At 39.9% G+C, this 26330-nt stretch overlaps 4 protein-coding genes across 5 annotated transcripts; 2 read left to right on the top strand and 2 right to left on the bottom strand.

Moving 5' to 3' along the window:
- Positions 1-3: 3 nt before the first annotated feature.
- On the bottom strand, positions 4-2507 carry LOC125232920 (40S ribosomal protein S25). The gene is made up of 4 exons (XM_048138756.1): positions 2489-2507; positions 2195-2287; positions 1759-1942; positions 4-120 (listed from the first exon to the last, which is right to left on the bottom strand). The coding sequence occupies exons 1-4, from the start codon at positions 2489-2491 to the stop codon at positions 41-43; spliced, it is 360 nt and encodes a 119-aa protein (XP_047994713.1). The 5' UTR covers positions 2492-2507; the 3' UTR covers positions 4-40.
- A 31-nt stretch (positions 2508-2538) lies between these two features.
- On the top strand, positions 2539-13765 carry LOC125232913 (peroxisome biogenesis protein 6). The gene is made up of 10 exons (XM_048138748.1): positions 2539-3884; positions 3965-4072; positions 4450-4583; positions 4949-5441; positions 5915-6082; positions 6165-6311; positions 6762-6920; positions 9400-9562; positions 12341-12480; positions 12928-13765. Exons 1-10 carry the CDS (start codon positions 2774-2776, stop codon positions 13065-13067), a joined length of 2763 nt encoding a protein of 920 aa, XP_047994705.1. The 5' UTR covers positions 2539-2773; the 3' UTR covers positions 13068-13765.
- Positions 13766-16291: 2526 nt separating this feature from the next.
- Positions 16292-20160, top strand: LOC125232916 (photoreceptor outer segment membrane glycoprotein 2-like). Of its 2 annotated transcripts, none has more exons than XM_048138752.1 (6): positions 16292-16842; positions 17295-17451; positions 17877-18057; positions 18667-18796; positions 19192-19332; positions 19873-20160. In XM_048138752.1, the coding sequence occupies exons 1-6, from the start codon at positions 16621-16623 to the stop codon at positions 20158-20160; spliced, it is 1119 nt and encodes a 372-aa protein (XP_047994709.1). In that variant the 5' UTR covers positions 16292-16620. The 2 variants fall into 2 exon arrangements, with proteins under 2 accessions (XP_047994709.1, XP_047994710.1); XM_048138753.1 differs by having other exon boundaries at positions 16297-16842; positions 19192-19299.
- Positions 20151-25153, bottom strand: LOC125232919 (isopentenyl-diphosphate Delta-isomerase 1). The gene is made up of 6 exons (XM_048138755.1): positions 24974-25153; positions 23992-24116; positions 23573-23758; positions 22904-23032; positions 21976-22151; positions 20151-20810 (listed from the first exon to the last, which is right to left on the bottom strand). The coding sequence occupies exons 2-6, from the start codon at positions 24109-24111 to the stop codon at positions 20669-20671; spliced, it is 753 nt and encodes a 250-aa protein (XP_047994712.1). The 5' UTR covers positions 24112-24116; positions 24974-25153; the 3' UTR covers positions 20151-20668.
- Positions 25154-26330: the final 1177 nt, after the last annotated feature.

Genomic DNA, 26330 nt, shown 5'->3' with positions numbered 1-26330 from the left:
ACATAAGATTTTTTTTTATTTTGTAACCTTATCCATAATTTTACGCGACGGGGTCGTCACCCTTTGTCGCGCGAGTGTAGATGACCTGTCCGTGGTGTTGGACTACCTGCTTGATTAAACCTGGAACAATATAATAGTTGTTAAATAATGTAATAAACACCACAATGATGAGCTTCGGGGTGTTGAAAAAATCAGACTCAATATATCAGCTTTTAACTGTCATGGATTTTCCAGTAGAAATGATCATCACAAAATATTTTCATTCGAGGTTTGAGAATGAAATAGTACATTACTACAGAGGCCGGGACAAAGGGGGTTGCCGGCAGAAGAAATATAGATAGGTCCAGATAGGACCGGATAGGTCTGAGGCGGGCAACCCCATTTCCCGCCGAGGTATGTATAGTGCTTTTCTCAAACATGGTATGAAATAAATAAAGTCTACTGAAAATAGTAACTTTGGATGGCTGTATCTTCTAAACGGTGCGTCGTAGCGCAAAAATAATCGAATTTTCGTTCCCCTTTGATGCCCTGTATACGCTTATAAAAAAACAAAAAGTTAAAAAAAAAATTCAAAAAAAAACGAAAAAATTTTTTTTGTATGAAAACGCACCCAAAATCAAATATTGTCTAGGGCCCGTACCAGTTGCAGTCGGCACGTCTATAAAGCCCCTTATAGTTTTTTTTTAATTGGCTAAATACCTGGATGTTATGTCACAATTATCTGTGTTTGGAAATTAAAAAAGAGGACTTTGCCAGCCTTGGCCTGCAAGGTTTGTATGAAATTCCATTATCTATCAATCGTCCTAACCTGCAACGTCATACTTCGCTGCCAATTATAAGGCACATAACATCAATATTTCATACCATGTTTGAGAAAAAAATATATATGCAAGGATTTTAATGTAACACTACTTTATTTTTTAAATAAAACCTAGGGATTCTTAAGAATTCATTTACTTTATTAGGATGATAATGAAATTATTAATTAGTAGTTAAAAATAGTTTAAAACTTAACTTTCTAACCACTTAGGATTAGCAGTGGTATAAAGCTTTGTCTTATATGTTAGGTTTCAGCAAAACAAGCTAGATATTGCATATTAAATATGTGTCAGGACTAGCGATCAAAAGTGCAAAAAGTATCTCCTTGTACAATGTGGTTCCAAATGGTGTTCCCGCTTGGACCAGCCCCGTGTATGAGGAATGCCTATTACATGCCCAGCTGAGGGCCTTATACCAGGAAAATTCGCCACAAAATGCAGAATGACAACTGTAAGCCAGTAAAGTATAAAGATATTAAAAGGCTTATCTTTTATACCTTCATACAAGCAATTCTTGTTATTTATTTATTTATTTATATATATCAGCAATCTAGGGAACCACTCTAACAATTTCGCTGAAATTTGTTATGTGAGGGTTTTCGGGGGTGAAAAATCGATCTAGCTTAGCCTTAAGTCCCAAAAAACGCGAATTGTAGAGTTTTCGAACTCCGAGCGAAGCTCGTTCACCCAGGTACTGCATTATTATGCATACCTGGTTTATGATAAAAATTATGCATATTTAATTTGTCATTAAATCTAATCTTAAAAGAGACAAATCATGTAAACCTTAGCTATACACCCTTTGAATTGTTTAATCATTGATTTAAAAAAAATGCGTGGAACACACACAAAACCACAAATTCCTGTACAAAACATCTGTCATATTTTGGTCTCAATTGAAATATCTGTGAATAATTATTCTAAAAGCACTTATGCTTACCTTTTTCCCTAAGCTCAACGAGCGCGCGCCTGGCGAGGGAGCCGCGGACCTTTAGCCTTTCGGAGACCACGGCGGGTGTGATCAGCTTGTATTGGGGCACTTCCTTGTACAGTTTGTCGTAGGTGGCCTTGTCGAACAAAACCTGGTTGTTCAACTTGTCACGGACTTTTCCTTTGGACCACTTCTGCAAATTACAAAATGGTATTAGTAACGTATACAGGTACAAGGTTAGGTTTGGAGATATGCTTCAAAGCACCATCAGCCTCAATATATCAGATTTTACTCTCACTAAAGTTCAAGCGTAAATTGTTAATCATCTGGTACTTCAATTTGAAAATCACTGTACAAGTTCTTCATAAACCAAAGGCTGTCAAAAGCCGAGAACATCAAGTGACATGGACATAACCTCACTTTAGAACACTAACAAATTACATACCTTCTTCTTGGCTTTGCCGCCACCAGACCCCTCCTTCTTCTTCTGTGTCTTTTGCGGCTGCTTGGCCGAGGATTTCGCGTCCTTCTTGGGCGGCTAAAATCACAAAAATATTGTTGACAACCGACATCGCCACGAGGTTTACTTTCAAAAACTATGTTCTACATGTACAATGAAAACTTCTTGAAAATTAGGTAAGATAACTTGATTTTCACGTTTAAACACTATGTATTGATTTCCATTTATATGATATTTATTTTAATTCACAAATTTTCAACGCTCTCACGTACTACTCACCATCTTGAAAACCGGAAAGAAAGATGGACGACGTCTAGTGTTGCTACAATATTAGGGGTTCCGTGAGGGCTTACAAAAACCGGTATAAACGGTTTATGTTAACCTAGCGATTAGGATAACATATTCGGTGGTTTTATTGGTGTCTGGAATAGCTTACTTGTAAATCCTTTGTTTGACAGTGACTTTGACATATCCATCATTGTATGTTGTTATCATTTATCAGAGTATTTGATGACTTGAAAATCTTGTGTGAATATTGTTTATTTTTTGTTCTTTTTGTTAATTATGAATGAACGCATTACTGTTCAACTATGGATAGTAAAATTTTGCCTAAAAGTGATATACCCAAAGTACAATTACTACACATTCCTCGTGTTTTTGGCAGTAAAGTTTAGGCTCTCTTATCAAAGGAAGGTCTTAGCCAAAAAGGACGTAGATATGTTTAACTTGAAGACCATACCTGCACGCGTTCAGTGGCACCTTTTGAAGGATTGTGCGGAAGAGAATTTACCCGTGTTACAACATAAATGTGTGTTTATATCAAAGGAAGATTTTATACAATTAAGTGCTGAAAATCTATTCTATATCGACAATGGTATCCTATGGCTTGCATTGAAACTAACTCCTGATATGAAATCAATACACAAAAACAAACAAAAAAATGATGACAAAGATAATGTATTGATTAAATACAATTTGAACTTTTTAACTTCTGAACTACATAAGAAGTTATGGATGGATAATAGATCAGGCAGCCTTGATCATATAAGAATAGTTCCTGTTGTGGGCTCAACATTAGTACAAAAAGATATTGCCCTGACTTCAGAAAATGAAATGTATAATATTTTATCATCATTTGGTCTACTACACTGTAGGGATATTAGCATTTCATTTCAGACTATACCTTCATTGGATTATGCACCGAGTATTGCAGAGACTGCAGAAGTCAGTCTTATCGTAAATGACTATGATTTGTCTAATGACTTTGTTAAAGAAATTTTGAGTAATCATTTTGAACTACCTAAATTAGTGAGTTTCAATGACATTTTCAGTATTGACCTTACACCGGAGGTCACATCCAAATATCACTATAAGTACCTCGATCTGGTACAAGCAGTGGGAAAACTTTATTTCAAGTGTAGTAAGATTGATGGCAGAAAAGACTTAGAAGTTAAATATAATTCAAAAGTGATTCAGTCATTTTTTATTGTCAAAGGAGTTACACATCTAAATTTGGGAGAAAACATCCATGCCCTGAAACCAAAAGATGAGTTTTTCAAATCCGAAGCAACTGATAAAGTTGACTTGCAAATGATACAGTCTTGTCCAACTGGGTTGAGGCAAAAATTTGAGCAAATTCAAGATGCTATTAGTCCATTTGTAACAGGAGATATAAGTAAGGCAAATTATTATTATTTTTAATGTTTTTCTTTACAATCTTTTTTTGAGTTCAATAAAACCATTTTGTTTTTTCAGGTGACCTGTCTTCTTCTTTGTCAAGTCCAATTTTACCAATGCTGCTATTGTCGGGGCCTACTGGGTCAGGCAGACATCAACTTGTCAAAGCATTGGCCAGATATAATGGTGAGATATCTCATAGCATTTGTAAAAAACATACATATGTTTAAATACATAACTAATTAAAATTACAATACAAACATATGTTTTAAATACATAACTAATTAAAATTTTCATGATCTCTTTCAAAAATGAATGAATAAGTATATTTAAAACAATACTTAAAAGAAACATGCTAGCTATGATTTTCTGTAGTTTTAGTAGATCTATCTATAATCTAAATTTAATAATGGTTAACAAATATATTATACTTTTTACAATTACAAAACTAAAAAACCCAATTTAGTCTCCTTTTACATTACTTTAATGTACAATGAACCATCTGCCCAATATAACAAACTCAATATCATCCACATTTCATTAACAACTTGTATGCTGTTTAGGTTTGAACTGCTTACCAATTGACTGCAACAGCCTGCAGAGTTCCACCGCCAAACAGACAGAGAGCAAGATCAACTCCACTGTGCAGAAAGCTAAGGCTGCTGCTCCTTGCTTAGTGCTCTTAGATAATTTTGAGGTAATTAACCTGTAAGATTTCATAAAGATGGACTCAGTTAAGTAACATATGTATTAAAAATTTGCTGCACAAGGGAATTACCTTGTGACACTGCTAGCTGTGTAAGGAAGGACCCACCTATCGAGAATGACTCCTCCTTCACCTAAAGGAAGTACATAAAATATTTAATATGGTGTAGCTATTGTTAGTATATCCTTCAATATTATTATGCGTGTATCTTAATTTGCCCAAACTACTGGAGACCGGAGTAAATGGAGACATATTATTCGAGTCTTACACATCAGCATAGGGTAACGGGATGTGAGAGGTGTGTGTGTGTGTGAACGGGATGTGTGCATCTTAATTTATTATATTTTTTCATACAGGTGTTTGCAGTAGACCCTGAAAACAATGAAGACTGCAGAGTGATGGAATACTTCATGAACACAATAACAGACCTCTACCAGAACTACACCAAGCACCCCATCATTTTCATAGCAGTCACAGAAAAAGTAGAATTAAAACCAAACATACTTAGGATATTCTTAGAAAAGTTTCAACTATCCAGACTAAATGCACAGCAAAGATATGAAATGCTTGTATGGTATGCTTCTGTGATGCAATTGAATATTGATGGACACCAAAATATAACAGATAGTATAATTTTCGATAATGAAAGCGTACTCAACAAACATACGAAAAATATTTTACAAAGAGTTGCAGCAAAGACTGAGACATTCTTATGTGGTGATATTGACACGCTTTTGCATTTTGCGATGCGAGAATCTTATTTGAAGCAGCATAACAGCTATGTACATTTGCCCTGTGAGGACCCAGATTTACATTTACTACAGGAAGATGATTTTAACTGTGCTTTAGGTATGAAACTGTTCACAAGTATTTATGATCACTGTAATTAACATTAAACATTAAATAAATGTCATATACAAAGAAAAAGTGACCAAGGCCTCCAAGTGTTCCTAGCTGGAATCGAACCAGCGTACTCCGTTAACCGGACGGATGCCTGTAAAACCACTCGGCCATCAGATCACGAAAGCAAGGGTCGAAATTTCCAAGTATATGACACAATTACCGAAGGCTTATGGTGCCCCCCGCTAAATACAAATTAAAATATTTTTTCAAATGAGAATAATTTAATTTGTTCTAAGATTTACTATAATTAACTTGACAAAATATTAGTAAGACTAATACATTTTATGTTTTTACTATTTAAGTAATTGACAAGTGCCTGTGCCGACGATATGTAGCTGAGCTGAGAAGACATTGACCACAAAAGTTTGAATACACAATATAATTTATATGTAACTTATTATGATAATTTTTTCTTCCAGAATCAATAAGAAGTCTCCAAAGTCAACATTTGGATGCTCCAAAGATACCAAAGGTCCACTGGGAAGATATTGGTGGTCTCGACAAATTGAAAACAGAACTTTTAAAGACCATTGAGTTCCCAATCAAATATCCACACTTATTTAAGAATTCTAGTCTCAAACGTTCAGGTTAGTGTTACCATAAATGAGGCATACAAGTATTTTATTTGTGTGATTTTTTAAATTAAAATATGCCTAATAATTCTTTCAGGTATTTTACTATACGGGCCCCCTGGTTGCGGCAAAACATTGGTCGCTAAGGCGGTGAGCACGGAACTCAACGTTAGCTTTCTTAGTGTGAAAGGGCCAGAGCTACTGAATATGTATATTGGCCAGTCTGAAGAGAATGTTAGAAAAGGTAAAAATATATAAATAATACTCCCAAGCAAAATTTCATAGTTTGAGACATATTCATGTTTTGAATCCGATAGCCTGCTCTCGGATCCTACAGTAGAACATTTTCACTCATACAACATATTCTTAGAAGACTGACATTTATGATCCGACGATAGCAATGTAGATGGCGTTGTCTCCAATTTATTATATAATATATTCAATTCAGTTCAATATATTCTTATTATATTCAAAAGGGATTACAGTGAACCCTTTTAAATAGCTGGGGCTATTCTGATCGAACAGCCTCGCGAGCCAATGCCTCGCGCGAAACGTCCGTGCTCATGCACGCTCGTTTGCCTCGCCCGAGTAAATTTGCTCGGCAAGATGGTGGCCCTCAGTCAGCTGTTCAAAATAGTTTGGCCCTTTTTTCGAAAGAGATTTGGCAACAGAAGAGATTGTTCGTTTATTTCAGTATTCGAGTCAGCGCGCGCGTCGTCCCCGTGCATAGTGTTCCTGGACGAGCTGGACGCGTTAGCACCGCGGCGCGGAGCGGCCGGCGACTCGGGCGGCGCCAGCGACCGCGTCGTCAGCCAGCTGCTCGCCGAGCTCGACGGCGTCACGCAGGCTGAAGGTAACGCACAGTACTCCGTCACTGCTGCACAGTGTTCCTGCACGAGCTGGCCTCGGGCGGCGCCAGCGACCGCGTCGTCAGCCAGCTGCTCGCCGAGCTCGACGGCGTCACGCAGGCTGAAGGTAACGCACAGTACTCCGTCACTGCTGCACAGTGTTCCTGCACGAGCTGGCCTCGGGCGGCGCCAGCGACCGCGTCGTCAGCCAGCTGCTCGCCGAGCTCGACGGCGTCACGCAGGCTGAAGGTAACGCACAGTACTCCGTCACTGCTGCACAGTGTTCCTGCACGAGCTGGCCTCGGGCGGCGCCAGCGACCGCGTCGTCAGCCAGCTGCTCGCCGAGCTCGACGGCGTCACGCAGGCTGAAGGTAACGCACAGTACTCCGTCACTGCTGCACAGTGTTCCTGCACGAGCTGGCCTCGGGCGGCGCCAGCGACCGCGTCGTCAGCCAGCTGCTCGCCGAGCTCGACGGCGTCACGCAGGCTGAAGGTAACGCACAGTACTCCGTCACTGCTGCACAGTGTTCCTGCACGAGCTGGCCTCGGGCGGCGCCAGCGACCGCGTCGTCAGCCAGCTGCTCGCCGAGCTCGACGGCGTCACGCAGGCTGAAGGTAACGCACAGTACTCCGTCACTGCTGCACAGTGTTCCTGCACGAGCTGGCCTCGGGCGGCGCCAGCGACCGCGTCGTCAGCCAGCTGCTCGCCGAGCTCGACGGCGTCACGCAGGCTGAAGGTAACGCACAGTACTCCGTCACTGCTGCACAGTGTTCCTGCACGAGCTGGCCTCGGGCGGCGCCAGCGACCGCGTCGTCAGCCAGCTGCTCGCCGAGCTCGACGGCGTCACGCAGGCTGAAGGTAACGCACAGTACTCCGTCACTGCTGCACAGTGTTCCTGCACGAGCTGGCCTCGGGCGGCGCCAGCGACCGCGTCGTCAGCCAGCTGCTCGCCGAGCTCGACGGCGTCACGCAGGCTGAAGGTAACGCACAGTACTCCGTCACTGCTGCACAGTGTTCCTGCACGAGCTGGCCTCGGGCGGCGCCAGCGACCGCGTCGTCAGCCAGCTGCTCGCCGAGCTCGACGGCGTCACGCAGGCTGAAGGTAACGCACAGTACTCCGTCACTGCTGCACAGTGTTCCTGCACGAGCTGGCCTCGGGCGGCGCCAGCGACCGCGTCGTCAGCCAGCTACTCGCCGAGCTCGACGGCGTCACGCAGGCTGAAGGTAACGCACAGTACTCCGTCACTGCTGCACAGTGTTCCTGCACGAGCTGGCCTCGGGCGGCGCCAGCGACCGCGTCGTCAGCCAGCTGCTCGCCGAGCTCGACGGCGTCACGCAGGCTGAAGGTAACGCACAGTACTCCGTCACTGCTGCACAGTGTTCCTGCACGAGCTGGCCTCGGGCGGCGCCAGCGACCGCGTCGTCAGCCAGCTGCTCGCCGAGCTCGACGGCGTCACGCAGGCTGAAGGTAACGCACAGTACTCCGTCACTGCTGCACAGTGTTCCTGCACGAGCTGGCCTCGGGCGGCGCCAGCGACCGCGTCGTCAGCCAGCTGCTCGCCGAGCTCGACGGCGTCACGCAGGCTGAAGGTAACGCACAGTACTCCGTCACTGCTGCACAGTGTTCCTGCACGAGCTGGCCTCGGGCGGCGCCAGCGACCGCGTCGTCAGCCAGCTGCTCGCCGAGCTCGACGGCGTCACGCAGGCTGAAGGTAACGCACAGTACTCCGTCACTGCTGCACAGTGTTCCTGCACGAGCTGGCCTCGGGCGGCGCCAGCGACCGCGTCGTCAGCCAGCTGCTCGCCGAGCTCGACGGCGTCACGCAGGCTGAAGGTATGTTACTTATGTGGCTATTGTAGTTGCGGTGGGTTCCGGGAACTTGACGTACAAGCATACGGTCCGCCTGAAGATACACTGCTCTTTTTTAAGAACCTTATCTGTGAGTCATTCCAGAGGCAGGTCCGCTGGTGGAAATTTCTCTTAGACCGCACGTGCGAACGTTTAGGTTATTGTGAGGACGGATATGCTTCCTAGTGACGCGGTGATAGTAAGAGATCGTTAGAATTTTGATAAATAGCTGTGCGCCCATTTTGTGAGATTAAGAGCGGGGTTTAAAATAGTCCAGCCCACACAACTCCTCAAGGAATTCTATCTGATCTTTGATGTACAGTAGGACCTCTGGAAATGTTTTGTTACGACTTGATTTTGCCCTTGTATGCTATTTCAAGCAAATTCGTAAAGCTCAAGAAAATACTGCCAATTCGTTAACCAAATTATGAAAGGTGGTCAGACACAACTATGCTTTCTTATCGTCTTCAGAAGTATTAGAAGAATTGTATGTCGTAAGCGATATTCTCGTGGAATGCCCGTGGAATTCAGATGAATTGAAATACATTAGTATCACTTCCACCTAACAGTGAGAAATAACACTAGTAATTTCGATAGGTCATGTTTTAATTCTAAATTATTTGTTTCCTAACAGACGCTGACGCGACCAGCCTCGTGTTCATAATGGGCGCCACGAACCGGCCGGACCTCCTAGAACAGTCGCTATTGAGACCCGGTCGACTCGACAAACTGGTTTACGTCGGCCCGTACCGCGGCGTCGAGGAGAAGACTAGAGTACTCAAGGCGCTGTGCCGAAGGTTGGTGATCTACATTTTATCCCTTACTCTGAATGCTGGTTTGTTAAAGGTTGAAGTAAACTCTGATGTAAAGAACGTTTGGCATAATAGGCACCACAAATAGTTAGAAGAATGGACCTGTAGCTAAGCTAACAACTCAGCCACGACATTGGTCTAAGCGCGACAGCGGCGAGCGGCGGCCATACATTGGAGCGTGACACAGCGATGGGACTTTTCATTCGCACGTATGGGTGCCGCTCACCGCTGTCGCGCTTAGACCAATGTCGTGGCTAGGCCGTAAAGTGAGCTCTGTTGTTATTCTTTGTTTGTAGTGCTTGTAACATAATAGGCACCTTAAACCGGCAGGATCTCCTAGAGCTGTCACTGTTGAGACGCGAACGGCTCGACAAATTAGCTTACTTCATGTAAAGGAAAAAAAACATAATTGGGCGTCACAACTCTAGGGGAAAAGTTATAAATTCGTTGTTTTGTTGATATAGATGTAGTATAGGATAGGGACGCCTAACCGGATACAGGCGGGCTGTCGTTCACATGATGCGTTCATCTGTCATACTGTCCCGGCTGCTCCCACACTTCCCTCCTCAAATCTTCTTGTTTTCCTACGGAACAAAAGGACATCTTTCAGTTCGACGTCTTTGAGTTCATCTTCTCTCAAACGTTTGTCAAAATTCATTGTTGTAGTCTGCAGTGTGTTTCATCAGAGAACAATTTTTAACAAGTTTAGTTGTTATCCCATTCAGGGCCAGCAACTCAGCTTATGAGTCATGGTGGAACAGTTCCGCAGGGCCGATGACTCGCATGTGAGTCCTGAATAAATTCTGATTTAAACATAAACAAAACGTAATATAACGTAATAATGTAAGTATAGTTTGAGCTAACAACCATTTTCATAAGGTAATAATGAAAAAAAAATTCTAAACATGTTTTTTTTTAGTGAAATGGGGTCGAGAATAATCAAGTTTGGTTTACTATAAGTGAAATATAGTAAATATTCTGAAATTCGAGATACATACGTGTTCCAAGCAAATGGATGAATCCACATTTCAAAAATATAAATAATACATATATGCCTGAAGTTATAGACCCGACTCAAGGTATGGGTCACCGTGGCCTGGCGCTACTTGTAAAATCTACACATATTTTCATAACCCGCAATAATAAACTTAATTGCATTGTTTTAAAGCTTATTTCATGACGAAATTCGTTGCAAATTGTACCATTTTACAACGGATTACTGTTTGGATGGCAGCAAGCAACATTTCTAAGAACCAAACATATTACCATGCTATATTTTTTTGCTAGACGTAGGTTTCGTTATTACTAAACTAAAATGGAGTTGGGCGGGACATGTTGCTAGGCAGAGTGATGGCAGGTGGACCAAAATGTTAACAGAATGGTGGCCGCTAACCCACCCCCAAATACCTAATTTCTTACCCATAAGTATAATATTTTTCAGTACAGATGGTGCTTTTTTTACGCACTAGTGCGAGAAGTGGTTCATTATATGCCAGGTCGAAACTTCGGAGGCTCATCTGTACTGAAAAACGTCGTACGATACACGTGCGAAAAGGAAATTCGTAACTCGTGTCGATTTAAAACACTCCCTTCGGTCGTGTTTTAATTTATCGCCACTCGTTTCGAACTTCCTTTTTTACGCACTTGTATCGTAATATACTATTGTCGACCGTTATATTTTATAAGAACCCTTTTTTTTATTAAAATGACAGCTCAGGTGATGAGTGCCGATGTATAAATTTTAAATGTAGGTACTTTTTATGTTAAATTGCTACATAAATATTTTAAAAGAACTGTATATTTTATATTAATAGACAGCCGTTTTCCTATTAAACTGTATCTCTTAAATTGTTTCCAATACAATAATTCAGTTGCCAAATAAATAGTTGGTACTCGCGTCTGAATAAACCGTAGCCGTAATGACATTAAAATGCTACCTCATATTTAAATATTTTGAGGCCTCATTTTAGTCGCCAAACTATTATTTTTGATACCCATTTCTATGGTTATTTAGTCGCCCGGTTAAATACGTGCCTTTCTATTATAATGACGTTTACCAAAACAAAGATCATGACAGGCCACATGTAAGATTATCGGTAACACTTGGCCAATAAACAATGAATGCACCTGAGCGGCGGCGGATTAAGCGGTCGTCTCATCTTTCACGTGGTATTTTTTTGACAAAAACTCAAGAAATTATTTTTCCCATCCCCTTTATTAGGATGTATTTTAGAGTAATATGGGAAATTCTATGTAGTCACGATTTATTCGTTGGCGACTTTATACTCGTCCCAGTGCTCTTCAGTGATTTCGTATTTTGTGATTTTTGTGACCTTGGCTATGGATGACTAGAAATATACATAATCACGCGCTAAGTTGCGGAATTTCATTATAAATATTTTTTAAATACTTTTCTGAACCGTATAATTAATTAATTACATGAGAATAACAGCATCCTCTCGACAATCATATATTTCTGGTCAGACTATAAAATGTTCATTATTACAAATAGCAACAAATTAGTAATTACATATATTTATTTTGAATATGAACAGAAAACAGTTGGTTAGTAAAAATGTTGCATAAGATTGTTCAACTGGCCGGATTCATAAGCGGCAATTTATTTTGCGTTCGCGCCAGGCCAGAGACCCATGAGCTGAGTCACGCGTTTTAGCTAAAAACGGTTTGTATGGTGGCCCGGCGTGATGTGTACGCTCGGCAATCCTTGGCCATGAAAGGGTTATATTACGTGTACGTTTTCAGTTACAAGCTGCGTCCGGAGGTGCACCTGCCGGACGTGGCGGCCGCGCTGCCGGACGGCTGCACGGGCGCCGACCTGCTCAGCGTAGTGTCCACTGCGCGCTCCGCTGCCGTGCGCGGCCTCGTACAGAAGTTACACGCAGGTATTTTAACTGTCCTATCTACAAGCTAACCTTAAAATTAACCATTTACCAACTGCACAAATAAAACGTAGTGTGTGTGTATTCAACTGAAATTTTAAGTACCTGTGCAGTTGAACTGTACTTATACAGGTAAAACTGCGCAGATATTGTGCATGGCCAGCTTTATCCTTACTTTCGACGGGCAAGAGTCGAATTGCCCCCTCCCTGCTTAATGCTGCTGCTAAGTGCGCTCAAAATAATCGGTGTTATTAGGCTCCAATTCTTTTCTGATCCGTGAGCCACGTCAAGACATTCATCCCAGGCATCCCGGCGCAACAGAATTTAGGACTGGTTTAGAGCTGGTCATATTAGTTTTGAGACGCCTGTTTTTGAGCATTGTGCGTCTTATAAATTACCTAACAATCGACTTGGTTTTCATATTCCTTCTAAAAACGCATTTGTCCGCAGGTTTAGTCAAAGAAAGCGAATTGAACCCCGACTCAGTGGTCCTAGGGGTGTCTGAGCTATGGCAAGGCGTGGAGGCGTTCCGGCCCTCCGTCACCGAAGACGAACTGCAATATTACGAGTCCTTGCAGTCGCAGATGTGATTAGACTAAACGTTCCTTTACGCGGCGTTCCAAGTCTAAAAGGTCCTTTATGCTTCATCTGAAATAAGAACGATTTTTTTGGTATTTCAGATCAAAATATCCGTATTGCACTGAAGAATAAGGGCTTCTTTTTTATGGAAAGATACATATTTTTAACATTCTCAGAGAAAAGCTCATTGTCGCTTGCTATAAACACCCTCGTTTGTTCATATAAAGAGACGGGCAACTTTCGTCCATATAATGGTTAGATCAGGTATAATGTGGCGGGTTATGCAATAGGCAGGTTTATGTTCTTTCTCTGCAATTATAGTAATAATGTTATTTCTTTTCTGTTTTAGCTACATGGTTAGTTGACTGATAGAGAATGCCTAATAGTATCTTTTTGATGTGCAATAAAGCTTAAAATAAGTAAATAAATATTATTATGTATTATGATAAGCAAAATCAGTGTAATCAATCAGCTGAGACTAGGGCACGTAATTTAACTGGCTTATTAGTTATTGCTCTTACAAATTTTCAGCGGATCAAGCAAAATTGATCTTAATGTCAATGTCATAAGACTGCGGTTTTAAATATGTTGTCACTTTATTTTATTTCAAGTACAATTGCTAATGTCGATTTATGCTGAAGGTGTATGGATTGCCGTTATATTTTGCTATATAAAAATAAGATTATTGTGTTGTTACCAAATTTTATATCAATATCACAGATCAATACAACAAGATGGCCCTTACAGGGCGACTCGCGGTCACCAAGCATACGACAAATCAGGTTTATAAAAGTTTGAACGCGTGCGACACCGATCAGTAGCGCCCAAGTATACGACCCGCTAACAGTGTCCGTGTCCGCTCGGGAAAAAATCTTAAATAATCAATTTTGGTTGCAAACAATGGTCTCTTACAGCATAAAGTGGTGTGGCAAGTCTTCTAACACTTCTACATGTAAAAAAGATGGAACAACATTCCACAGTTAAGTCAAATTAATTATTTTGTTGAATATTGTTTATTGTCCGCGGAGTTCATTTATACTGGTCAATATGGTTGTGCTGAGCGGCGCCGAGGCGCGTCCATCCCTCTTTACCGAGTTAACAATGTGATATGCTATCCCTTTCACGTAAACGACTAGGCATGGGGCCATGTTAGTTTATGTCTGTTGCGGGAACTTCGTACTGCCGTTCGTACCATGTGCTACCATTTTATGAAATATAAAAGAAAGCAGATTTGTAATAGTGAATAATTATCTAAAATCTGTAGAGTCTGTAGTGGTATTTAGTTCATTGATTAGTTTAGAATATTTAGTTGGTTATTTAACTTAGTAAACGTAAGTAAAAATGCACAGTTTAGTTATTAGTTACTAGAATGATTTTTATTGAGATGCTATCGGGTCTATATTAATTCGCATAACTGAATACTCCTAATATGAATTGGCATACCGTTTATTACGCATAACGTTTAATACGCATATCATTATTTCGCATAACAGATTTCGTATAATGCTAATGCGCATAATGTAAATTGTTATAACGATGAATTGGTATAAGTATAATAAGCATAACTTTGTTTCGTAGAATGTTTAAATGGCATACAAGAAAATTATATTTTCACCACACTAACGGGTAACGGCTTACTTTTCTGTTCGAAAACAGATAGCAAAATTACATTTTATCCACAAGAGTGCAAAATAATTTCACACAAATTTTAACTTGATGTCTTAAGCTAGCTGATAGAATTTTACCTATAAATGATGATTTTGAATCATAAATATTGAAGAAATCGATGGATTTGATTTAGTTTGATGTTTTATAGTTAGTATTTTGTTCGTGTTGGGGTGGTGAAAAATGTAGTGTTTCAAACTCGGTGGCAATGTTTAACGTGCCGTACGAAGGTTAATGTGCCTTGAAACCCTCGCAACGCTCAATATTCCACTTTTTGAAGCACTTGCTACGTCTGCGGTTCAATATTTGAATCTTCCGCTTGTTCGGGTATCAGTATTGGCAGGTGCGATCTGTGAAAATCTGAACGATGAAATAATATTATTTAAATACTATCCATTTTCAATTTCTTTAGTAAGGTACAGCGGGGCAAATCTAGACTAAAAGGCAATTGTAACAAATCCATTTTTTCCATTATTACACTATTTCCATTATTCCATTATTACATGTACCCACTGAACACGCTTACTACATAACTGGTAGACACTCTATTTTCTGAAAAACACTTATGAAAAACGAAAAAACTTAATGTATAACTTAATGTATAAATAAAATAAAGACTCCTTAACTCAAATAATCTTTTTAATTTAAGATTAGCAGATAAGTTCATAAATGCATGTATGTTTCTTAAAAAATAAACAGTTTTTTTTAATAATGCAAACATTGTAAAACATGGAAGAAATTGACCACAGTTACATTTGCCCCCCACTCGAGATTTGCCCCGCTGTACCTTACTTTACCCCTATTTTTTTCATGCTTAATAAGTGAGACAGTATAAAATTAAAGACTCAAAATCGAGCGCTCGAAATTGGAAAATCAGCCCCTGATTGATCCAATCGCTTGCTCCATACAGTTAGTAAGTATGGCAATTCATTTTAGGATAATTAAAGTTATACGAAATAATAGTATGCAAATTTCAATTATGCAGATTCATTGTTATGCGAAATAAGAATTATGCATTTTTAATATTATGCTTATTCAATGTTATGCACAATAATGTTATGCCAAATCTGTTATGCGAATTCAAATTATGCGAATTAATGATAGGCGAAATAGAGGGCACCCGATGCTATCACAATTATCATCCTCCTTGCGTTATCCCGGCATCGGCATTCGCCACGGCTCATGGGAGCCTGGTATCCGCTTTGGAAACTACTACCAAGATTTGGCGTAGGCACTAGTTTTATGAAAGCGACTGCCATCTGACCTTCCAACCCGAAGGGTAACTAGGCCTTATTATAATTTAATTATAATATTATAATTTGTTGCAAAACAAATTCACCACAGTACTGGTACCGGTACCATTGTCTATAATAGACATGTCCCATTCCCATCCCTACTGCTAATCATAAAGGCGCGCCATTATTTGAAACGACCAATGGCAGCACCGTGCGCGCCCGCCTCACCCCGCAAGGATTGGTGATTTGCGTCTCGAACAATATCGCTTGCATTTGGCTTCTAGTGGGGTGTTCTGTGATCAATATAGTTATTATATTTGTAATGAGATGTGATGTGATAGTAGGATATATGGGAGATTTTGTAAATAAAATATTTGCTTGGGTATCTGTTCTTTCCTTACATATAATTTTAAACTGGCTCGATAAGGCCCATCATCATCATTAGCATAATTAAGACATTCGAAATCAGCTATAATAGCGCTTGCACGCAGCGCTTGTACAGGGCCATGTGCATTTGTGCAAGAACCATGTTATATGTTGAGAAAAGTTTAAACTCTTTGTTTGTAACCTATACCACCATTCAAAGTAGGGACTTATATGTCAGAACGACAATAACTGCCAACACTAGCTGTTTGTTTTGAAATCGTAATTCACAAACAACCAAATGGTATCAGTGATCTATTTAACCTGGTCATCGTTCAACAACATCCGTCTGCTGCTGATGGCGAGCAAGCCCATAGTGATGTTCTACCTGATCTGGCTGGTGAACACCTCGGAGAGCATCCGCAGCGAGGAGGGCTCGCTGCTGGACCTCGTGTGCTGGCCGGACGGCAACGCCATCCCGGTCATCGTCGCGTGCGTCGGCATTATTGCCGTCATTATACAGGTGAAAATCTCAATCGTTCATGAAATGTTATGTTCTGTATTTTTTTTTGTGTAGGTTAAAGTGTAGCCATAACTCTTAATTTAGATATCGCAATGGTAAAGCAAGCAAGGTGGAGCGACGATTTGGCAGGAGCTGGATGTGAGCAGCCGAAGATCGGAAACGGTGGCGTGAATTGTATGGGAGCAATGGACTGCAATAGGTTGATGATGATGAATACCATAAGTATATGCTTAGATGCATTCCTACCTACTATGTGTAATCGACAAATTAGCTTTCAAGCTTTCGAATAGCGAATCCTTGGCAACGCGCATGTGGCGTTACGTGATACGCTGCATGAGGTGGGCGCACATCAAATAAAGTAGATCTGTTTGAGTTTCAACCCATTTATTGTGTTGGTACTTTAGTTAAAAATATTATTCAAGTACCTGTGATACGTGTTTATTTTGTTGTAGATTTATGGATTGTACCAACTGTTCAAGGCTGGTTTGCCTAGAGTGGAGTACAACGTCACCAGTGGCCTCTTCTACTACATATGGGCGCTAATTATAATTATTATTTTATTTCTGGCGGTTATGTTTTACTCAGGCCTGCAAACTACTATTATTAGAGGTGAGCTTTCAAGATTTTATTAATACCTATAAGTATTTACTATTAAGTACTATATAAGTAGTAGTATTTACTATTTAGTACTATTATCTACCTATAATCTATTCGGATGTAAGAAGCGCTTGGCATCCGTTGGCTCATTGGGTGGACGACATTCGAAAAACTGCGGGGCACGAGGAGATTAGCCCAGGACCGAGATACGTAGTGTACACGAAGGGAGGCCTAAATATGCTTAGCAGTGGCCGATTAATGGCTGAAATGATGATGATTTACTATTTACGCATACCCCCTACATAAATAGCCCTTTTTCATATTTATCCCACCCGGGAACCACTTATTCTGAACCTTAGGGAGCTGTACAGAGCCGAAGCATAGATACCCAATTGACACTTTACAATCATCATGTCATATATAATCTTTATTTGCAGCTAAAATAAAAGGTGGTATCACGAAAGCCATGCTCCTTTACGCCAGCCACCTGCCATCCAAAGTAGCAATTGACCAGCTGCAAACTCACTTCCACTGCTGCGGACGAGTGCAGTACCAGGAGTGGTTCTACATACCCTGGTACACCTCCGGGGCTAGCGGCAACGTCGTCTTATTAAAGAGGTCGGTATAGTTGGAGGTCGTCTTGGAGAGGTATAGTTGATAGACCACCTGCAAGCCCCATGCGCGGATCCAGGGGGGGTCATGGGGGTCATGACCCCCCCTGGAGCCTAGGTTGGCCATACAAATAGACCACGTGACCCCCCCTCTGGGGCCTGGGCCTTTACCACGTGACCCCCCCTGGGCACGAAGCTGGATCCGCGCTTGGCAAGCCCGCTACCAACATATGAAATGTCCAGTATAAAATGAGCTGTGTGGATCAACAATATAAGTCCGTGGCTGTACCTATAGTCAATCCTCCTCATAGTCCTCATCTTTTCTGTTGATACAATATACATACGTGTACGTGAAGTGTATTTATATAAGTAGGCATTTAGCCTTTTGAACGCTTTGCTTCTCGCGTCAAAATGTGGTACACGCCAATATCTCCACTAGTAAATAAGGAAAATAAACCTAAACTGTCAGCAGGATTACTGCTTTGACAGCGTCCGCCATAGCAACTTTACGCGTTGCTGGCGTCATGGGCACGACAGCACATGACGCCTTTAGGCGTTCTTGGCGGTCAAGGGGTTAACGTTGATAACAAAAATAGTCTTTTCATATTTTGCACAGTTCGCTGCAGTCTACCCACAAGTTCGTCAGCGATAACGTGCCGTACAGCTGCTGCTCTATGGACGTGATGCAGCCGTGCGTGCACCACAGGGTAGCCCACGAGGACACAGTTTATAAGTATAACCCACGGGTTAGTGACCTCTGTTATTACTGCGACTATTTATAAAGGTTCACTTGCCAGTAGGTAGGTATGATATTGTACAAAAATGAACACACATACGTGTCGCCGGCACCGAACTACGTGTTAACACGTCGTTCTCCAACGTGTAAATTATTTTGCTACCATGTGACCTTACACATACTTACACACCTATTTACTGCTTTTCACTTTCAGCTGTGAGGAAATTATTCCCAAATATTATTTAATCTAAAAAAATATGCAATAAATAAAAAATGGCTTTGAACAGAAAAGTGCCCTGCTAGAAGGGAAGAAATATCACTTTCATTCCTTCCCCTCTAGTGGTGAACAAAATCCCCTTTTGAAATAAGTGATGTATAAAAAAAAAAATATTTGTTTGTCTTCAGGAAAAACTGACAATATGGGAAGCTGGTTGTGAGGAGAAACTAATAAACGAAATGATGACGATTTCGTGGCGGCTTAACGCAGTGATGGGGCTTATTACAGTAGCCATGGTAAATACTTATGTATTTAGTGTTATATCCGAGGTAGGTACTTTACCTATACATACATCGCTTAAAATGTAAGAGACTATTGTGCTGGTGTCTGCATAGCCAATTTCTATTGTGATTGCTAACTACTCAAGAAGTAGTTATCGTAGGCAGTTATTAGAAGACTGTGATAATTGATAAATAACTTTGAATTACCTACAATAGTTGATTGCGTGCGATTTCATGATAATTGCCATGAGTAGTAATAGCCTTAGCATTTAACCCATCGTCTGTTTCTGTCAAAAAATTGTCATAAAACAATTAACTTTGGTATAATGTTTTGAAGTCCCACACCTTATGTTAGGAGTTAGGATCCTTATCTAACAGCAGCCGAAGGGTTAAACCGCCATTAAGCTAATAGATATTCAGCGTAGACATTACAGTCGCGTTTAGTTACATCTACACACTTACGCGAACTAAATTATCTGAACACATTTTTATGTAAATCGTGTTCGTATAAGTGTGTGGGTACGATAAATTGGTAGGCGCCTATTAACATAAATCGGAAGTGTCACGAAGACTTTCTCTTGTAACTAGATTTTCCAAGGCATAGCGGTGCGATACCTCCACACGGCCTACAGAAGCGGGCTACACATCGGCAACCAAGTAGCCTGCGAAGCCTACTTACTTCGCTCCGTCGGCGCCACCACCTCGAAAAGAATAGAAATCCCCAGGAATTTCTTTCGCAAGAAAAACTTCCGCCATTCCAGAACCCTACAGTGGGTGAAAGCCACATACACCCCTCGAAAAATAAAGAGCAAAATATCCACATCCCCCGATATGAACAGTTCGGAAGAGTTATTAAAACAAATCGATGGAGAATAGCGTTTAATAAAATAAATAATTTGAATATAATTTGCATTTGGAGCACCCATTTAAATATCTATTTACATACTAGCGTTTATCAGCTGCCTGCTTACGAAACAAAACTAGAAATATCTGTGCAGGACAGAATGTATGGCTTTAACATAGACTATTTTCGCTTTATAGCGCCTTATAATCTAAAACTTACGATTAAAACAAAATAATAAGTAGGACACTGGTAATAAGCTTAAAATATTGATCACATGAAACAGCTCTACAGTTGTGTACATAATACATAATTAGTTCCTTGATTCAAGTGTCTCAATAACAGTCAATTGCAACTGTTCAGATATTTCAAGCGTCATGGCTATAAGGTAAATAACTGCTAAAGAAAATAAAGTTAACACATAATAAATTGAAATGAACTAAATAAAATGCCAAGTTAGAACGGTTACTGCTTCTTGTTGGTAATTAATTATTTACACATAATTATTAATGACAATGATATAAATGGTAATAGCTAATAAGACTATTTGTCTATGAACTTGTGTATTTTCTCAGGCTCAGCGAGTTCGTTGAGGCGGTGGAGGTTGTCCCACCATAGCTTCAGTCTATGGCGCCTGATCATGTTGAACCAGGGTGTTATGGGCCCTTCCAATGTCGGGATAAATCTGAAATTTTAATTCAGTACTACAGTACATATGTAGGTAATTAAGGAAGGTAAATTTATACAGCCTCGTAGCGCCCACAATACAAAATTTTTGCTAAGGAATTTTGATTCTTATTGTACTTGAAATTGAATTCAATTTCATTTGTTTCGAAAATTTTTAATTCCATTGAAACCAAATGTACTTCAGAAAGTACATTGGGCGCCAAGAGGATAGATAAGGTACAGGGGACAATTTCGACTGGCGGGTAATTTCATCGAAATATTTTCCATGTAACTAAAGTGTCATATATGTGGCCACTGAACTAGCATGCTATGACCAGTGGAAACTATATTTAGTAATGTAAATATTGTAGAACATGAAATTATGTACCTACAGGTAGGTACGGTGAGCCAAGAAAGTGGTTTACTACTTTTCGACTCTATGTTAAACACATAAGGACGAAAAGTAGTAAACCACTTTTTTGGCTGACTGTACATAACTACATAATAACTTGTAAGACCTTCTATCTATTTCCATTGGAGGTAAAATATGTAGAATGACTAATAAACTAGGCTAAACATCTTAATCAAACGGTAAATCTAGATATTAATTAAGATTCTATCCAAATAGATAGCTGTAAATAATTTAGAGAAAGTAGTTAAATAATTTAGTGATTTGTAGAATTCAAACCTAGACCAGTTGATAATCTTTTTGCCTTTCTGATACTGACCTAAATTCTACTTAAAAATTGATTTTCTTTTGACATGGTTCGCATTCGGTTTGTGACAGTAAATGGTCTTCTACTTACTTCCTTGGTCTTGACTCTTGACGTCGCTGTACAGTAAGACAAGTGTTCGATCTCGACCAATCGACCATCTGTATCTATGAATACTTACGCTATGGAATGTCGAATATAGCTAGAACGACTAATTAGATCCTCTAATAATTAGATAATAAGGGACTACACGATGGAAATTGACTTCTACTTACGCGTTGAGCTCGTTCTTGGGCACGAAACAGAACTCCGAGATCTCGTCGGAGTTGGGCTTGATCTTGACGTCACTCTATGGTCGACATCGGTCGTCCTCGATTTATGAACTTACGCTATGTAACGTCGAATTTAGCTAGAACCCCTAAAGAGTCAAGCTAGGTTGGTGACTTTGGGTTAAAATGGTTTTCTACTTACGCATTGAACTCGTTCTTGGGCACGAAGCAGTACTCGGAGATCTCGTCCGAGTTGGGCTTGATCTTGACGTCGCTCTGCAGGAACAGCACGTGGTCGATCTCGTGCTCGCCGAACACGCCGTCGCCGGGGTCGTGGTAGTGCACGCGCGTCAGGAACGTGAACAGTTCCGGCGCCATCTGGACACATTCATGTTTTTAACCGACTTCAATAAGAGGAGGATTTGACGAAGCTTGCGCTGTGGATTTGGAAGGTGCACTACCTTCTTTAATCCCCGATGCAAAAACGACGGGGTGTTGTAAGTTTGACGTGTCTGTCTGTCTGTTTGTGTGTGTGTCTTTATGTGGCATTGTAGCTCCCGAACGGATGAACCGATTTATATTTAGTTTCAAGCCATGTTTCAAGAAAATCGGTCTACTATGTCGCGGTCGGGGGGGTTTTTCAAAATTTTAATTTTGTGGTTAGGTTATTATAATTACAATTTGATATATCGTTATTTTAAATAACTTAAAAAAATAAGGAGGAAGTTCTAAATTCGTCGGTATCTTTTTTTACTAAACAGTTTCCCATGACGAGAAGGCTCCTGAATAGCAGGAAGATCTTAAAGGTCATAGGGGAAAATTGCACAAGATCTCTATGGGTCCCTGCAGTTATAGGATAGGTATCCGTGCGTCTCCATCAGATTGAAAATTTGATTTTTTTAAAATTTTAAACTACGTGAGTTCACTTTACAAAACACACCTACAGACATGACAACAAAATAGAACATGTAAAGGAAGTCACAAGAGTCTTCCGAACAACTTTTGATCTGAACTGTTTTGGATCAACTTTAAAAAAAGTAAATGCTCATTCAAAAATTCTTTTGATGATTATAAGTAATTTACACTACAACTGATACTTGATAATTATTTTTAGGTAAATAAAGAATTACCTGATCCATTGGTATGCCTAGTTCATGGTTGAGCCTCCTCCTGGCGGCGTCTATGATGTTCTCGGGCTTGTTGTCAATGTACAATGGATGGCTGCAGCAGGCATTCGAATAATAATCTGGATATGTAACCTGCAGAAAATATTGTGCTGATTATGTTCATGCCTGTATTATCTAGCCACCTCAAATGCAGCCAGTTTTCATAAATTAAAATGCAATTCTTACACGTGTATTGACATGACAAAAGGAAGTAATAAAAGGAAGTACTAATACTAAAGCCTTTCAAAACAATGCATTATATATTAGCCAACTTACAAAATGACACAGTCCATTACAAAAAAGAAAGACCACACTATATTTCTTTCTAGTATAGGGGCATTTTTAGAATATGGGACAATTAGCGAAAGTTGTTAACAAAAATTAACTCGCTGTTAGTTTAGTGACAACAATTAAGCATAAAATCTGTCTAAAAATGTACTTTTTTCACATTCTGAATGTAGATTATCACTTAAAGTTTATGTAATTAACACAAAAACAATATTTTTATAGAAATTCCATGCTTAATTATCGTCACAAAACTGACAGTGAGTTAATTTTTGTTAACATCTTACGCTAATTGGGGGGTTCCAAATTGTGAAAATGCTCAGTCATTTAGTTAAAAATATAATTTACCTTTTGGCTTGACCTCCTTTGTAACAACATGTCCCCTCTCTTGTTAAATAGGAAGACACTAAAGGCTCGGTGCAGCAGAATGTCACCCTCGGGCCCGACTTTGTGGCATTCCCTCTTAGTTGCCGTACCAATAATATTGTCCTTCTCATCTACCAGTAGGCAGATGTCCTTGTCCAGTGCCTCTGCCTATAATAATGTAAGGATGTTAGAGCGAACTAGATGTTTAAGAAAACTAAATAATCAATAACAAGAAGAAAATATATTAAATGACTGCCACATAATACATCATATTCAAGATCATACCTATCTTGCAAATTTAAGCAAGCAAAGCCTTGAAACTTTAAAAATAAGTAAACCTTGATTGTAAAGGCACAAAATTGAATTATATAATTTAAATATAAATATGTTAATGAGCATACCTGAATAGGCTCTACACTTTCTTTGGCTTCAGGCAGCGGTTTGGCTGTATCCGAAGACAAGAATCGAGTCTCCAGACGCAGAGCATTCCAAAAACTCCGAGATATATTCCGAGCCAACATTTTGTCTAAAACCAAATATAACACTACATGCTTAAAGTACTACCAGTAACTTTATTCTCATCCTAACAAAAGATATGCTAATACGGGTTGACATTTGAGATAATAATCTACTTGTGGTGTTACTGCTGTAAGATACATCTGATATCAACTATACAATAGCTCTTTATGTCAAGTTCAATTGGAAAAATGAATAGTACATTATTTCTGGTATGTAAGTTTCCTGGTACCATGTATAATAATTATGTTCATGTTGTTCTACATGCGCTATACCTTTTTTTTTTGTTTAAGGGGGGAAAAATGCAATAACGCATACCACTTGGATGTGGGGACGGACCAAAGTGGTTATGTGAGACTCCTTGTTAAGGGCTAATGAGGCCTCAAGTCTACCCACTAAACGACCCCCCCATCTGCCGCCATTGTGCTGTAGTGGTGGGCTGCAGGAACACTTGCGCTTGTCGTCTACAGTACCACCAGCACCAGTCCGCAGTGCAGAGCACCACCTCCGGAGGCCTTTCATGACCTCGTTTTCTGTAGAACCGTACTCAGTACGGTCGACCTCTCAACATGCGCTATACCCTAAGCCAACATTTGCACAAAACAATATTTGCCAATATTTATTAGTAAAACGAGAGTCGACTGTTTATAATTCGACGTAGTTAAATGGGACCCTAATTTGAAACAGTGTAGGTAACAAATTCTCAAACCCTCATAAAAAATTAAGAACTAAAATTAACCTCTAAATGAGAATTCTGTTTGGTTTTTAGTTACACGTTATTAATGCCAACTAGTAGAGGATGTATTTACTTAAAGAAATCCGTTAATTAATATTTCGTAACGTAACAACTGCGAAGTCCGTACGTACCTGTTTTGCTATTTGCCTTTACACTTTAAATGCGCCGGTAAATTTATTAACGTTTTAGAAGTTTATTAAATTACATTACGCAAATCAATCCGATTGAACCAGTGATAAACGCAAGAAATATTGGTGTTATTTCAGTTTTTTTCTGACGACGACAAGTCATGTCAGTGCAGTGTCACTTGTGACACGTCCTGTCACTGTCAATTTTAGAATTGTAACGCGTTCCAAAACACGTACAATCAGATGCAAGCGCAGAGTTTTTATATTTCTATCACCGAGCTCGGAAGGCGTCCGTACCAGACTAGTGAAAATAGTCTACATGAGAATCAGAGATGTTGAGATAGAAAAGTTTGGGCGAGTCTCTCACACGCACGTGCTGCCAGTGCTGTAGTGCACATACATAGATTAGTAGATTACATAGGGAATACATACACCGTGTTTATTTTTATTTCCGTTATTATATTCTTCACGGCGTTAGGTTTATTAACGGTGTATATTAATACACTAGTCATACACTTGTTCAGTCTTTTTTTTTATTTGACTAGCGAAAAGTTTGGTCGTTCAATAAGGCCACGTTACCAGTCTAATGGGCACCTTCAACTCCGAGGATTATTATGTAAATGTTGTTTAGTTTTAATTTGTATCCCTATGTAAGTCATTGTTGGTTTTGTTGTTGTATTATGTACATATTATATCGACTTATGAATAAGATCAATTATATTTTTAATAACTCAATAACATGAGTTCAGACACTAGTTGAGCGCATTACAGGTGCTGCCGCTTGCCGTGGTGGGCCCATAACCTGTTCCCATGAAATATTATATATTTCACAAATGAAACAACTCGGGAAACTATTCAATTTCGTTTTTTTATTTATTTTTACGATCATTCTCGATTCCTTTCGGCTCAACATTGCTGAGAGCAGTTATTTTGTGGTTGGCAAAACTTGAAGTCCCTTTGTGAGTCGTACTCTAGCAAGCTCTTAAATTCTGTACCTTACCTACGGACTACTACGAGAGAGTTAAAATATTGAATTGAATTGAAATTAAAGGTAATAGCGACTTAAATATCCAATGTATCTAGTTAGGTAATAGGTACTTCACTTGAGATGCACATCAAAATCGTACTGTACTCCATATCACAAATGAAGTATACGCAAAAGCGCAAGTAATAACACTAATTTTAAAAACTTTATAATCGTTCTGGTTAGGAGTTGAAGACACTAATAAATTGCTTGTACCTAGGAGGAGTTGTGGGTCTTTATTTTACTATTTCTATACTGTTCTGTAACTTCGGGTATTGTCCTTTTGGCTACTTCCCGATATCAACTGGAGCACGGTAGGTATAGGTCCAGAATTTC

The sequence above is a fragment of the Leguminivora glycinivorella genome, chromosome 13 (genome assembly GCF_023078275.1).
Source record: "Leguminivora glycinivorella isolate SPB_JAAS2020 chromosome 13, LegGlyc_1.1, whole genome shotgun sequence".
Taxonomy (NCBI): Eukaryota; Metazoa; Arthropoda; class Insecta; order Lepidoptera; family Tortricidae; genus Leguminivora; species Leguminivora glycinivorella.
Note: the sequence above shows the minus strand (reverse complement) of the source record. Positions and strands in the feature narration are given on the sequence as shown.